This window comes from Mauremys mutica, chromosome 23, assembly GCF_020497125.1.
Source record: "Mauremys mutica isolate MM-2020 ecotype Southern chromosome 23, ASM2049712v1, whole genome shotgun sequence".
Lineage (NCBI taxonomy): Eukaryota > Metazoa > Chordata > Testudines > Geoemydidae > Mauremys > Mauremys mutica.
In genome coordinates, this window is record NC_059094.1 from 6,548,184 (window position 1) to 6,563,956 (window position 15,773).

At 58.0% G+C, this 15,773-nt stretch overlaps 1 protein-coding gene across 1 annotated transcript; it reads left to right on the forward strand.

The window, feature by feature from the left end:
- The first annotated feature begins 1,773 nt into the window (after positions 1-1,773).
- Positions 1,774-12,915, forward strand: LOC123355587. The gene is made up of 13 exons (XM_044998205.1): positions 1,774-1,828; positions 5,054-5,212; positions 5,921-6,489; positions 6,886-7,010; positions 8,101-8,223; positions 8,516-8,595; positions 9,020-9,125; positions 9,334-9,429; positions 10,144-10,248; positions 10,828-10,963; positions 11,219-11,313; positions 11,461-11,613; positions 12,331-12,915. The coding sequence occupies exons 3-13, from the start codon at positions 5,922-5,924 to the stop codon at positions 12,913-12,915; spliced, it is 2,172 nt and encodes a 723-aa protein (XP_044854140.1). The 5' UTR covers positions 1,774-1,828; positions 5,054-5,212; position 5,921.
- Positions 12,916-15,773: the final 2,858 nt, after the last annotated feature.

Genomic DNA, 15,773 nt, shown 5'->3' on the forward strand with positions numbered 1-15,773 from the left:
GAGGTGTCACCTTGATCATCCTGGTCTGCTCTAGGGTATGCAAGGTTCCTCTTTTTGTCGGCCAGACCACAGGCCTCCTTTTCTTTTGTTTACAGGCACACTCAATGTGTCCCTTTTTGCCACAGTGTCGACACACCAGGTCCTTACACCAGCATTCTGATGCCTGGTGACCCGGCTTACCACTGCGGTAACATTCTTGACTCTGCACCGTTTTGTGGGTCAGTTCTTGTGACACTTTTTGCACCCTAGGGGATGCACCGATGTATTGCGCCTCCCTTGTAGCCAGTTCCATGGAGACAGCAATATCAACAGCCTTCTGTAAGGTAAGCTGAGCCTCTGTCAGTAGGCGCTTCCGTATAGCTTCACTGTACAGGCCACACACTAACCTGTCACGCAGGGCATCATTTAACATCTCTTTAAATTCACAGTGTTCTGCTAGCTTTTTTAAAATGGCTACAAATTGTACAACTGTTTCATCTTCCTTTTGGTCTCTTTTGTGGAACCTATATCTTTCAGCAATTACCAGTGGTTTTGGGGAGAAATGGGACCCCAGGATTTCCACAATGTCACTGTAAGATTTAGTCTCAGGCTTAAGAGGGTGTAGTAAGCTGCGTAGCAGGGAGTAGGTTTTAGCCCCTACAACACTTAAGAATATTGGCACCTTCTTTGTTTCTGTAATGTCATTTGCAATACCAAAAAGCTCAAAACGCTCAGTATACACATGCCACTGCTCTATATTCTCATCAAAAGGTTCCAGTGGCCTGGTCAGAGTAGCCATGATTTTAGTTTCACTTTCACAGTCAGTGCAAACAAGCAGCTTTTTTGTTTGTTTGTTCTTTACCTTGACTTCTACTTCCTTCTGTTACTGGAGCAGCACCAGGATCCCATCCATCGTCGCCACTTGTTATATCCTTGGGGGCAGCCGGTTTAGGAAGAAATCACTTGAGGCCAGACAGCAGACAGCTAACAAAACCACCATTTTATTTACAGACACAGAGAGCTCACTCAGCCGGCTGAAGCTGGCTGAGCTAACCCATAATAATCTAACTCAGTTGCCATAGCAACAAAAACCATGACAACCAAATACACAACAGGCGGCATGGCCACGGCTCCGGTGGTCCACAAAAGCCGCGGGACCAGCAGACCATCCACAGGCATGCCTGCGGGAGGTCCACCGGAGTCGCCTGCCGCCCTCTCGGCGACTGGCAGAGTGCCCCCTGTGGCATGCCGCCCTGCTTGGGACGGCGAAATGTCTAGAGCCGCCCCTGCCCCAAAGTAGCTATTGTGTCATACAGGAGGCTTGTGATATGCAGGGGGTCAGATTAGATGCTCTAATGGTCTCTTCTGGCCATCAAGTCTACTAATTTCTGAAAAATTGAGTGCAGCATTGGGAGCAGCGTCTGATGTTTTACTGTCTAGCTGGCTTGCTTCCTAGAATGAACACTCCTTGAGTGGGGTGATCCACAGGGAGTAGCTCAAACCTCCAAAGGGCCTGGCCAGGGGCAGGACAGTAGCACAGCAAGGGAGGGGTGTGGCAGTGACATCTCAAAGGCCTTTTGCAGGACCTCAGACTATTGGTCAAAGGTGGTGGGGAGGTGGTGACCTCACAGAGAGATGCTGACATCAGCCAGGCAGGACAGGGGTGAGGGGCCAGGGAAACCTCAGAGACTCCCGTGGCTTTGCTTCCGCGAATCTCCTTCTCGAGGTCTCTCTTTGAGGACTGAAAGAGCATTCGGGTTCACGTACGGGAGCGCCAGGAGGAACCTCTTTCCAGTTTTCTCCTTCCCCGTAGTGATTTTACTAGAAAACAGCCGTCCCTGTTTAGAAGGTAAGAGCCTCCTTGAGGTTTGAAACCTGTTCAGTCTGATCCATCTGGTGACAGTTGAATTCTAGGCATGGAAAACACGAGCTTAAGGAGGCAGAATTTTATTCCGCACCTGGGATTTTGTCCCTATGAATCACTGGGGACATTAGAGTTTGTCCTTGTTGTTTTTGTTTCACCTTTTCCTCCCTCCCTCCCTCCTTTCTCTTCATCTCGTGCTTCTTTTGTCCTTTGTGTGTGTGTGTGTGTGTGTTGCAGGGGAGTGCCCTCCAGCTCCCATTGTGGGAGGTCCACCCAAAACTGTGGGGCTGAAATAGTGCTCGGGCAGTGATCCCCACCAGTGACCTGGGCCATCCTTTGGGGTCTCTGGGGAGAACCCTCAGCCTCCCGTCCTCAGTCTCTACCCTGATTGGCTGGGAGGAGACTCAGGTCCTTGTTGCTCTCTTTTAAGACCAAGTAAATAAGTCGTAACCAGTTCTATGTTTGATTAATTTTGCTGCTTCTCTACATCAATTGTCTCTGAGCAGTTCATGATTCTCTCTAACATTGCAGTTCTCCTAAAATACTTGCTGAATAATTCCTGTGCACTGTTGTTGATCTGGAGCTCATCTGAGAGCACTTTATTCAGGTCATTCAATGTATGAAATTCAAGATCCGATGGTTAGTTTGAAAATCAGGGCTCTTGGGTCCTATTCCCAACTCTGCCACTGACTGGCTGTGTGGCCTAAGAGAAGTCAATGCTCCTTTCTCAGCCTTAGCTTCTCCCGCTTTCAAGTAGGGATAATAATGATCTGCTCCTACCTACCTCACGGTGGGTGGAGGAGGGGGATCCTCTGAAGAGTGTCACTAGGAGTAGTGCATAATATGAGGTGTCCTATCACGTTTACCCAGAGCAGATTATGACATAATAGAATTGTTGTGTATTTGGTTGTCATGGTTTTTGTTCCTATGGCAACTGAGTTAGATTATTAGGGGATAGCCCAGCCAGCTTCGGCCGGTTGGGTGAGCTCTGTGTCTGTAAATAAAATGGTAGTTTTGTTAGCTGTCTGCTCTCTGGCCTCAAGTGATTTCTTCCTAAACCGGCTGCCCCCAAGGATATAACAAGAATAGCTGAAATAGTCTATTTTCTTTGTATTTTTTTATTTTGAAATTACGAGCAGCAACTACTTAGCTCAGACTGAAGCATCTTATCTAATTTTTTTGATCTAAGTGTCTCCTCTTTGTGTGCGACGAGACAATTTAACACACTGTGACAAACAGAAGATGCTTTTGTTTTGCAACAAAATCCTTTTGCAAAGAACTTTCCTCCCACTTGTTATGATTTCGAGACACAAACTGGTTTAGTCTCAATGGGATTTTCTGACAGAAATGGTTTCAATGCCATGTCTAGTCTGTGGAAACAAGAAATGGTCAGGGCCAAACTTTTTAACCACTGCCTTTTTTAAAGCCCATTCGGGGATGTGAGTCCCTGTCTTTTAGGTACCTGGGGTTCTTTGCCTGTATCTATTGGGTTTCTGGGAACCAGGCGGGCGGAAGCCCGCCCAATGCTAAAGGATCCCCTCCCCCAGCCTAAGGGGAGGATCTACAGGACCTCAGAAACCCACTGTTTCGGGGGACAACTAATAAAAGAACAGGGACAGGAGTGCGGTCAAAGGGTCATAAGAAGGGAGCCTGTACTAAGGCTTTTGACACAGTCCCGCAGGACATTCTCACAAGCAAAGGAGGGAAATGCGGGCTAGATGCAATCAGTGTAATGTGGGTGCAGAGCTGGCTGCAAGCCCAGACTCCAAGAGCCCTTCTCCATGTCTGGCTGTCCAACGGAGAGGGTGCACCTAGTGGGTCCGGCAGGGATCAGCCCGGGGTCTGGTACTATTCAATATTTTCATTACTGATTGATGGAGTGGAGAGCACGCTGCTAAAATGTGCAACTGACACCAAGCACTTTGGAGCACAGGATTGGAATTCAAAACGCCCGTAACAAATTGGAGAATTGGTCTTCTTGAGCCACACTCCATGGCTGGGCCCCTCTCTCTAGACTGGGCTGAAGTGAAACCCCAGAGCCAAACCCTCCTCCTCCTGGGCCGTGCGCTCCGCCCTGGAATGCTCAGATGCTGCTTGGCGCTGTCAGAGCAGCTTTGGCTGGGGGATTCTCCTAGCACATTCCAATAGCGGGAAGGTACGAAATCCCCCTTTGACTGCTGGGGACAGAGCCCGGGGGGGAGGAGGGGGGGGGCAACTTGCCCAAAGTCCCCTAGGAAAAGGAAAACAACCAGCAGTGGAACCGATAGGAAACCCAGCAATGGAACCCAGGAGTCCTGACTCCCAGTCCCCTGGCCCGGTCACTCCAGCGGAGCACACTCCCTCTCACAGGCAGGGGGAGCGGCCATGAGGGCCTGCTTGTAACCAGGGCTGCCCAGAGGATTCCGGGGGCCTGGGGTCTTCGGCAGCGGGGGGGCCCTTCCGTTCCGGGACCTGCCGCCGAAGGGACCCGAAGACCCACGGCAGGGCCCCCCCCGCTGCCGAATTACCGCCAAAGCGGGACCCACCGCCGAAGTGCAGCCCGGTCTTCGGTGGTAATTCGGCGGCAGGTCCCGGAATGGAAGAGCCTCCCGCTGCCGAATTACCACCGAAGACCAAGCTGAACTTCGGCGGCGGGTCCTGCTTCGGCGGTAATTCGCCAGTGGGGGGGTCCTTCTGCCCCGGAGTGGAAGGACCCCCCGCCGGCGAAGACCGGGAGCGGAAGAAGCTCCTGGGCCCGGCCCTGCAAGAGTTTTCCGGGGCCCCCCCAGAGCGAGTGAAGGACCCCGCTCCAGGGCCCCTGAAAAACTCTGGTGGGAGCCCCTGTGGGGCCCGGGGCCTTGGGCAAAGTGCCCCTCTTGCCCCCCCCTGGGCGGCCCTGCTTGTAACTGCCAGCTGTGGGAGGGAGTGTGCAGCAGTGGTTAGCGAAGGGGCCTGGAGAGAAGGACTGCTGGGTCCCATCCCTACTTCTGACCCTTGGTGTGACCCTGAGCCAGTAGCTTCCCCTCCCCAGGCCTGTTTCTCATCAGTAGGGTCGGGGGTGCAGTCCCGACAGCCCAGGGGGGTTGGGAGGCTCCAGGAAGGTGTGTAAAGTGCTGGGATGTCAGGATCCGGAGGCGCTCTCACCCCCGCACTAGGGTGATGTTCTGCACCCCCTGCTGCTGGCCGAGTTTCTCCGTCCCTTGGCAATAAGACAGACTCTTGTTTTCCCAGCCAGCCGATCGCCCAGTGCCATCACCCTGCCTGCTGGCTGGGCAGGGTAACTCCTCAGGTCACCACCCCCCCTCCAGCCTGCCTTGGGCTTGGGGAGTGAGGAGAAGGGCGAGGGACGACCCTGAACATCCTCCATCCATCGCTCCGTCACCAGAGCAAGTGAGTGGCATTAGGGTTCCCCGGTGGTGTCCCCTGTCTGTCCGGGGAGAGGCAGAAAGAGGGGGAGAGAATCTCTCCCAAAGGAGATTGGATTTGCAAACAGCCCCCAGGAGCCCCTCGCTCTCAGACCGGGGAGGGGCTTCTCCAGAGCCGTCTCCACTGTGCTTGGAAAGGTCCCAGCAATGGGGCTCCCAGCCCTTCCCTTGTGGGAGACTGTTCCCCAGGCTGAGAGTCTCTGAGCTGGGCCAGACCCGGGGAGCTGCTGAGCATGGAAATCAATGGGAACCGAGGGGGCCCTGGCCTTGCTATGCCTAGGGACTTTGAAGGGGGGATGGTTTCCCAGGAGAAGTCCGGACTCCTGGGTTCTCTTCCTTCTCTAGCCTGGGCGGGGGGTGGGGGTGTGTGTCCTGGGCTGGCAGGAGGGAGCTGCTTGTCCAAAGTGACTGATGGTCTTTGTGACTGACCCCAGTGCTCGAAAAGGACGAGACTCCCGGTTCTTGCAGCCCCAGGGATGAGGAGGGGGAGCGCTGAGGGGGAGCAGGTCATGCAATGAACTCCTGCCAGTGTGTGTAGCCTGCACTCCCTGCACCCCTGTGGGGGGAGGAGGAGCTGCTCTGGCTGGGGCAGGGATGGGGAGGGACCAAACAGGCTGGTTAGTGAGAGGCTGCCTTGACCCCAGACTCACGCCTGCTCCCCACTCGGTTCCAGGATGGCCGGGCTCCTGAGGATGTTCAGGAAGAAGGCTCTGAAGGTGGCCCCAGAGCCTGAGGGGAGCAGCTGCCATCTTCCCCAGGAGCAGAGCGGCCCCTCTGTCCCCACTGGCAGGGAAGGAGCTCCCGGCCGGACCAGGAGGTGGAAGTTCCCAGCCTTCTGGAAGAGGAAACCTGCTCCCGGCGCAGGCGCCGAGGTGGGAGAGGCACTGGCCAGGCCAAAATGGAGCTGGTCCAGGATGCGGCTGGGCAGGCAGGACCCAGCCCAGGGGCGCAACCGGGCAGGGTGGCTCCGGGGCTTGTTATGTGGGCAGCAGCAGCCCCAGGAGCCCAGCCCTGATTTCCATCAGGAGGCATCGCCCAGCCCGGTCAGTGGGGACCTTCCAGCCTTCCCAGGGCAGGAGGTGGAGGATCCCTCTCCCAGCCCCAGCAGCTCGGCCCGCTCCCCATGGGACAGCAGCAGCGCCTGCGACTTGGACAGCAGCTCGGCCCGCTCCCCATGGGACAGCAGCAGCGCCTGCGACTCGGACAGCAGCGAGGCCGATGGACGCTTCTGCTTCGTTCAAGGTGAGGAGCCAGGCTGGGCTCAGGGAGGGGTGAGGAGGGGGCTGTGAACACCCTGGGCCCAGGCCCTCGAGCAGTGCTCTGGGGGCGGGTCCCCAGCCCAGGGGTCTGGCCTGAGCCACGTGAACCCCACTGACACTAGATGCTGCCACTTTGGTCCTTGGTGCTCCATTGGGCGGGGGGAGGCACCTCCCAGGGAGTCCAGGACTGAGGGGGGGTCTCTTTGCTATGGGCTCCTGAAGGAGTTGGGGGCTGATGACATCACTGAGAGGGGGGAGTGTGGGGCCCGAGCTGCCCTATGTCCCGGAGGTGGGAAGGGGGCACAATGTCCCACCATGCCCCTGTCCTTCCCCCGAGTGGCAGCAAGAGTCACCCTGTCCCCTTCTCTCCCTGGTGCAGGGTCCGCCAGGGCCTCTGAGGACGAGAAGGAGCAGGAGGAGGAGGAGGAGGAGGAATGGGTTGACGTGGTAACAGAGGAGGCTGCTCTCAAAAACATCCGAGAGCAGCTCCAGGGCCGAGAAAAGGTACAAACATTCCCCAGCTGTGCTGGAACCGAGATTGTCCTGCTCCTTCCCAGCAACATAGAATCATAGAATATCAGGGTCGGAAGGGACCTCAGGAGGTATCTAGTCCAACCCCCTGCTCAAAGCAGGACAAATTCCCAACTAAATCATCCCAGCCAGGGCTTTGTCAAGCCTGACCTTAAAAACCTCTAAGGAAGGAGATTCCACCACCTCCCTAGGGAACCCATTCCAGCGCTTCACCACTCTCCTAGTGAAAAAGTTTTTCCTAATATCCAACCTAAACCTCCCCCACTGCAACTTGAGACCATTACTCCTTGTTCTGTCATCTGCTACCACTGAGAACAGTCTAGATCCATCCTCTTTGGATCCCCCTTTCAGGTAGTTGAAAGCAGCTATCAGATCCCCCCTCATTCTTCTCTTCTGCAGACTAAACAAGCCCAGTTCCCTCAGCCTCTCCTCATAAATCATTTTTGTTGCCCTCCGCTGAACTCTTTCCAATTTTTCCACATCCTTCTTGTAGTGGGAGGCCCAAAACTGGACACACTACTCCAGATGAGGCCTCACCAATGTTGAATAGAGGGGAATGATCACGTCCCTCGATCTGCTGGAAATGCCCCTACTTATACAGCCCAAAATGCCGTTCGCCTTCTTGGCAACAAGGGCACACTGTTGACTCATATTCAGCTTCTTGTCCACTGTAACCCCCAGGTCCTTTTCTGCAGAACTGCTGCCTAGCCGCTCAGTCCCTAGTCTGTAAGAGTGATTCTTCCGTCCTAAGTGCAGGACTCCCAACACCCTGCAGAGGGTCGTGGCCCTCATGAGCCACCACCCTTAATGGGGACTTTTCTCCTCCATGATCTGGGACCCCCAAGCTGGGGATTTTTGTCACACACCGGCCGGGTCTCCTCCCCCCACAGGCACTGTCCCAGTTCCTGACCCTGCTTGTGCAGGAGTCGTGGGTGATTTGGACACTAGGCGGGTCCCCACTATCCCCCATTCAGGCCTAAGTCCTGCAGCTGGTGTGGCTGGGGCAGGGAGGTCCCTGGCTAACTGGCTCTCTCTCCCCTAACCCCACTCCTGGTGGGCGCAGGACGAGGCGCAGCAGCTCGTGTTCCTGCACGCCATCCACCCCGCGTGTCTCGCTGCACAGCAGAGAGGGCAGGACACATTGGAGCCGCGCTGCTGCAAGGCAGCTGTGGTGGAGAGGATTGTGGTGAGCGAGACACGGTGCCCGGCAGCTGGAGGGTGGACAGAGACACGGGAGGGGCAGGGGTCTCCCTGGGCCGATGGTTGGGGAATGGCTGGTGGTGGAGGGGCAGCTGAGGGCAGGGATTGCTGGGGCTGCAGATTGGGGAGAAGAGACGGGAGAACGAGTGGGCAGGAATCGGAGGAGCGGGAGGCAGCTGGGGGGACACTGCTGGTTGTGTGGGGCCCTGGCTGTGTAATCTCCTCCTTGGGAAGTGTCAGTGAGGCCCAAATCTCACATGCTCCTTTGTCTCTCCCAGGAGCTCATTGAGGAGCTTCCTGATGACTCTCCGCCCGGCGCCGTCCTGGCCAACTGCCTGATCGCTGTGGCCAACCTCAGGTACCGAGACCCTCTTGCCCGGTTCCCCTAACCCCGGTGCTGCTCAGGCCCATGGCTGGGAGTCACTGCCCCTCCCACTCCCAGGTCACCTCCCAAGGGTGGCTCCTCTGGCAGAGGTGGCAGGAAGAGTCACTCCCTCTCCTGGCTGCTCTGTTCTTTTCCCTCCAGTAACATTGCAATGGCTTTGGGGAGAGGCTGACTGCCAGGATCAGATACAGGAGGGGCAGCAGGGTTCAGGGAACAGGTGCCATTCCTGCCCTGCCACTGCCTGTCTGGGAAACCTTGGCCTTATTGTTCCCTGGTTCGGTGCCTCAGTTTCCGTTCTCGCCAGCCTCTGCCTATTTCCCTGCAGTTTCACGTCCGTGTCGGTGCCAGTCCCACCCCCGCACTGCACAGTCTAATACCGGCTCCTCTCTCTTGCCAGCACCATGACACCTGCCTTGGAGCCGGAGCTGGAGACCCACCTCCTCCGAGCTGCCCTCCATGCCGTTTTCACCCTGGACACGCGGACGGACACCACCCAAGTCCAGGTAGATCAGCTAAATCATGGATTGAGGAGCCAGCTCTCATCCTGCCACGAATCCTTGCTAATTGCCTGCAGTGGGATGAGAATGAGAGAGGCCAGGATATGTGTTTGGGGGTCTCACCAGTGCTTCCCAGAGACCCCTCTTCCCATCTTGTGACAGGTATAGCCCCACTTTCCCTAAGTCTGACCCATGGCTCTCCCTTGCTTTGCAGGATCTGCATAGGGTCATGCCAGACCTCCTGGACGCCATGCTGGGGAACCTGCTGGCAAAGTCCCCAGATACCAACAAGCTCCACTACATCTTGGAGGTGAGCCCGATGAGAGGGGTGGGGGCAATTTTACCTTAACTCTTCCATCCATTTTGCAGTCTGTCCTCCTAGCTGCGCCCCCAGTGGGGCGTCCTTGCTCAGGGCAGTCAGTGCAATGCAGTGTCAGGCCCTTCCTCCTTGAAGGACAGAGGAAGGAGCTGGGACTTCAAGCCAGAGCTCTGCCTGGTTCTGTTGAGCACTAACCAGGGGGCCCCTGACTGGCTTGGGGAGTGAGAGTCTGAACCCCTCCTGTGAGATCCAGAAGATGGTCCTCAGAGAAGAGTCACAGGCTCGTTCCTAGGGAAACAGGAGGGCCCCAGAGAATCTGCCCTTGTCTCTGTCTGACAGGCCCCGAGATTCCTGGGGGGATTGTGCTCCCGCTCAGTCCCTTCACCCAACCAAGGACTTGAGAGCCAGGGAGGGCTGAAGGGTCTGTCTCCTTCCTGGTGAGCTGTTCAGGAATCAGGAGTTCAGGGAGGATGGGACCAGCCCCGCCACTGAGCATTGTCCCAATCTAGAGAGACAATGACAAGTTGTGACCTGCAGGATACAAGCATCGTCCTGGGGGAAACAATCCCCTTCTAAAGCTCTGCGATCAATGAATCAGATATTCCACCCGCATACAATGTCTCAGCCCCCCGGGGACGGGGAGGGGCTCATTAGCACAACACATGCACCCGCCCATTCATCCTGAGCTGCCTCCTTTCCCCACAGCACATTAACTACTGGATGGTGTCCAGGGTGTCGCGCGAGAGAGCCAGGGCCATTAGGAGCAGCGCGGCCCTGCTCACCTCCATCATCATCCTCCCTGACTTTGACGTAAGTGGCCTCTGACCCCAGCTTCCTGACTCCAGGCGGGGGTGGGCTGGCTCCAAAGGGCTGTAGGATCTGCTGCTGCAGGGGCTGTGGGTTAGGAGTGTTCCTCTTGGGGAGGCAGAGTCAGAGCAGAGAATGAGCCTGGCTTGAGTCAAGTTCTTCTTGTCCTGGTGAAGCAGGGTGACCAGACAGCAAGTGTGAAAAATTGGGACAGGGCGTGGGGGGTAATAGGAGCCTATATAAGAAAAAGACCCAAAAATCGGGACTGTCCCTATAAAATCGGGACATCTGGTCACCCTATGGTGAAGTGGCGACTCTCGCTTTTAAGGGGAGCCTGCTCCAGGTTCATGCCTTCCTGTCATCCTGGAACAGCTGGGGAAGCAAATCCTCATGGAGGGCCCTGCCCGCATCCCTGTGCTCCAGGCTTGCTTGCGGGCAGAGAAAATTAAGAGTCTAGCTCTAGCTCCTGTGCTCTAGCATCTCCTGCCGAGGGGCTGAGGGGAATGAGTCCTGGCCCAGGCGGGGACTGGGAGCTGACAGGAAAATGCTGATGGAGTCCCCTCTCCCTCTTCTGTCCATTAGAACTCAGCCGAATTCCCCGAGATGGGTCACCACGTGGCACAGCTGGCTCTGTCCATCGGTGACCCAGACAAGGACATCAGCCGGCAGGCCAGGGAGGGGATTTTCCGGCTCTACCAACTGTTGCTGCACCAGAGGGGTAAGGAACCCAGCTGGGAAACGGCCCCCGCTAGACAAGTGAGACTGGGACCCCCGCAGCCAATTTGTCTCCAAGTGACCCCGGCTGGAGGACGAGTCTCTCTCTCTCTTTCTGTGTTCTACCCCAGCCCCTGCAATTCTGTTGGGCCGGGCACACAGCGAGGACTCTGCCCACTGTGCAGCCACCAATGGGATTGGAAGGACACAAGCCCTGCAACCAGAATGACCAATGTGTGTGTGTCTCTCTCTTTCCCAGACCTGACCATCCACGAGGCCGAAGAGCTGTGGCTCCGGGACTGGCACCAGGACAGCAGGCTCCTCGGCTATAAAAACACAGCCAGGGTCGGGGAGGTAAGGCCGCTGTGCCAGGGCATGGCACAGCTCGGGCAGTGCGGGTGGCTGCCTCCTGGAGCCACTAGCCCGAGCTGCCGTTCTAGTGCAGGATTTGGAGCCTGCTTCTGGGCAATTTGCTGAAGCCTCACGTCCGTTTGGTTTCAGGTCTTTGGAAAGTTATTCTCGGAGGGGCAGAGACGCTTCTTCCTGCGGACGGCAGTGCTGGCCATGCACAACCCCCGGCTGCGTGTCAGCCAGGCTGGGCTGCTCCTCACTTACTCCCTCCTGGGGCAAGCCCAGCAGCTGCTGGGGGACAAGGTGAGCAGCTGCATTAGACTCCGGAGATTGGGGCGGGGCCCAGGCCTCATTCCCATCCTCCGGCCATTGGCCGGCCTGGCAGCAAGGCGACTGGTGGGGAATGAGAGCGAGAGCAGGTGCTACTGGGAAGGGAGATGAATTCACCTCCATGAGCAGGAGGGAGCCAGCTTGTCCCCGTAGCAGCTCCAGCCCAGCTCGTTACCAAGTATTGCCTCATCACGGACTTATGTTCTTGGGAAGGGCAGCAGAGTCCTCTAAGTGCCCTCTGCCAGCCTCTCCTGTCACCCGAGCCACCACCTGCGGCTTCAGCATTAGTGCCTAGGATGACTTGGGGAAAGGTCTCAACCTCCCCACATCCCACTTCACTGCTGCCAGAATCCCTCCTCCCCCCTCCCCCGCTGCCGCTAGAGCCCCCTCCCTGCCCAACCTGGGTGGGAGTGGAGGAGAGGGGTCTGAGAACTTGAGCCGTGGATTGGAGGTGGAACAGCTGTCGGGGCACTGGGGGGAAGGTGGCAGGGGCTCACCCTACAAGCAGGGGAGTTGGCACTGGAGGTCACTAGAAAGGGCAACAAGACTCCATTCTGGGGGTCAGGAGGGGGACTCCATCCCTCAGAGGTGGGCGGGTGCTGGGTGGAAATGCTGCTGGTCCCAGGTGCCCTTAATCCCCCGATTCCGCAGGGGTGTCTGAGTCTCTGACGGGTCCTCGTTCCCTTGCAGCAGGAGGAGGTCACCTATAAGGTGACGCAACAACTGCACATCATCCACAACTTGCACCAAGTGCCTGAGGCGGTGCAGGAGCTCTGCTTCCAAGGCCACCAGCTACTCCCACTCCCTGTAAACGGGGAGTGTAGTCAGACTGAGTGGTCTCCCTCCGAGTGGGAGAGCGAGAGACCCCCTACACAGCCCTTGGAGGGTGGAGCCTATATTGCCCCGCCCCCCTCACCGTCAGGACTGGGGCGTGGCCGGAAGTATAAAAGGCCAGCCGTGCTGCACAGTGGGGGGAGAGCCTGCAAGACAGGAGGACGCTCAGCCTGTTCTCCAGAGGCCCTGAGAGGATCCCCAGGCGTGGACGAGGACTGGCCCGGAGTCCTCGCTGCGGTTTACTTCAAGGAGCTGGAAGAGGCCTGGAGGCCGCGGGTACCAAACCCTGGGGAGGCAGGAAGTAGCCCAGGGGCAGCCCCGGAGCAGCCGGCTGCAGAGCCCAGCGCGGCTCAGTCGGCGTGTTGCAGCAGGATCCCCGCCGATGCAGAGGCAGCCAATCCTGCCCCTGCCAGGACCTTGGGCTGGGACACGGTGGAGTAGGGTGGGCCGAGTGGCTGACCCCCTACACGGTGCAAGGAGGCTCTATCCCCGCCCAGGCTAGAGCCAGCCCTGTCAAGACTGTTTGCTCGCTGGCTGCCTGGTTCCACCCAAGCCAGAGCCCGTCCTTGAAGACTGGTTGTTTGTGGGCTGCTTGGGCTCTGCCCAGGCCGGAGCCACTCTGGTAGACTGTGCTGGGGGGCTGACCACTTGAGCGACCCCAGCCCAGCAGGGCCGGCTCTACCATTTTTACCACCACAAGGAAAAACATAAAGGCGGCTCGGACTGCCGCCGCCCGAACTGCTGAAGCTGCCCGGACTCTGCTGCCCCAAGAATGGCCGGTTTGCCGCCCCTTAGCATGTGCCGCCCCAGGCACGTGCTGGCTCCGCTGGTGCCTGGAGCCGGCCCTGCAGCCCAGGCCGCAGCCTGGTAACGACAGTTGACTACTGTGGTGCGGTGACTGCCCCATGCCCATGCAAGAGGGCGCTTGAGTAGGCCAGAGCGGCTGTGCAGGCTGGCAGCCAATCAGAGAAGGGCCTACTGAGAGCTAATCGGGGCCGAGATTAAAGCCAGCCAATCAGGGCTAGGCTAGGCCCTATATAATGGCTGCCCAGGAGCACAGCAGGCAGTCTGTCCCAGACCTTCATGGAGGAAGGTCTTTCTCCAGAGCAGGAGACTGGCACCTCAGACAGAGCAGTGCTGGGCAGACTCATGGGGAGCATAGTAGAGCTCCGGGCAAGACCTGCCAGACTGCGGACCCTGATAGAAGGTGCGAGAGGCCAGAGGGGAAGTGGCCCAGGGACAGTTGGACAAGGGGAGAGAAGGAGAGCAAGGAGGCTCCCACTAGAGGGTCCCTGGGTTGGGACCCAGAGTACTGGGCAGGCGTGGGTCCCCCCTTCCCTCTTGTACTGCACCTGGCCATGTGGTGGCTGAGACAACTTCCAACGAGCCCTTGAGACAATGGGTTAGACTTTGGGGGCTGTGGTTGGCCACTGAGGCAGGTGCAAGGACTGTTGGTAATCCCTCCGGAAGGGGGTGAGCATGGACTAAGGGGCACTGCCAGAGAGCAGTGGCCTGAAGAAGGACACCGTCAAGTGGGGAGCAACGCGGGTCCAGACGCCAAGGGAGGACAAGAGACGGACAGGACACCGCCAGCAGAGCGCGCTTCCCATAGACTGAGCTAATTACCAGAGCGCCCAGCGGGAGGCGCCGTGGTGATGAGCTCCAACCCCGTCACACGTGGTGGAGAATGCAGGCACAGGCGGTCCGCCCTGATACTAAGGGCAAGAGCGAGGACTAGGCAGAGTGCCACATTGAGAGACTGAGAGAAAATGGTGGAGAAAAGAGACTTCTATTGGAGGGCCTGGGTGGCTCAGCTCGCCGAGCAGCAGAGGGAGTTGTTCTGGCTGCTGCGGGGGTCGGCACCCAGACCAAACGAGATCCGGCCCCAAGGGCGAGAGGCCAGGGCTGGGAACTCTGAACTGCTTCGCCTGTAGGTGACGGGGACGCTACAGGAGGGAGTGTCCCTCCTGGGAGGGGGCAGAGAGGCCCCACCCAGAAAAGGCTCCCTCTGCTTGTTGGCTCTGAGGGGAGCCGGGGCACCTGAAGAGAAGGAAGGGCCAGGGCCCAAACAAGCAGGAGTAGGGCCATGGCAGGGGGAAGACCCAGAAAGTGCTTCCACTGCCACAAAGGGGGACATTTAAGGAGGCACTGCCCCCTGAGGCAGAAAGTGGGGGTGTCTGAGACAAGGGTTCGGTCTGAGACCCCACCCAGGGAAGGGATGGTGAAGACCGAGGACCCTAGAGAGAAAGGGGCTGGGGCAGAGAGGCCCCACTGAAATGAGGGGACCCACATAGGAGCCAGGAGGGCCAATGTGGGAACCCAAACACAAGTAGGAACCCCCGTAGGACCAGGGCGGTCTACAGTGGGAACCCAGACCCTAGAGGTGCGGAGCAGGTTGCTTCAGACTGTGGAGGGTCTGCGAGAGGAAAGGGATGGCTGTGAGGGAAGCTGGGGTGATAGGGACCCCCTTCCCCCCGTGAGCATTCTTAAGGGGGAGGGTGTGGTGGGGTGGCTGCCCCACCCCCATGTGAGAGGGGCTAGAGTAGGCCAGAACGGCTGCGCAGGCCAGCAGCCAGTCAAGGAAGGGCCTGCTGAGATCCACTCGGCCAAGATAAGAGCCTGCCTTCCGCTCCTTAGCCCCAGCCCTTGCTGGGAAGCAGAGCCCCTGCGAGCTGACAGTCGCCTCTCCCAGAGCCGCAGACACGGGGAGCGGCAGGATTGCAGGGGGGGCTGAGCTCCAAGCTGGGCCAGCAATGCACAGGCGGGCGAGAGGAATCGATTCCTGTTTTGAAGACAGACCTGATCATGAGGAACCTGGGGGCCTCAGTCCCTTCAGCGACTGTAATAGGCTCTGCCGCAGTCAGCTTAGGCAGAGGTGGACTCTGTTCTAGGCAAGGGACTTTTGGACAGAGCCTCAGAGGTAGCTGGTGCCTAACTCCCAGTTAAACCAATAGGAGTTAGGTGCCTAAATACCTTGGAGGATGGGGCCTACGTGCCCCGCAGAGGAGAGCAGAGGCAGAGGTGGCAGGGGCCTGGTTTAATGGAAGGGGGCTGCTCTCAGCAGTGGCTCCTTGCCTCTGGAAGTTCCTGGACCTGGCTCCCAGCCTCTGTGGGTTTGTTGCCCTTGTGACCTGCAGATTCTCGCAGCCCTGTGAGGTGCCCAAGGAACCCAACACACACGGCAGGGCCCAGATCCCGGAGCCTCCCTCCAAGGGGACTGGGTCCCAGCAGAGCCAGGAGACTGCCAGGAGACATCCTAGCTGCTGGCCCAACGGGGGTGTGGGTCAGGTGCCCCCACA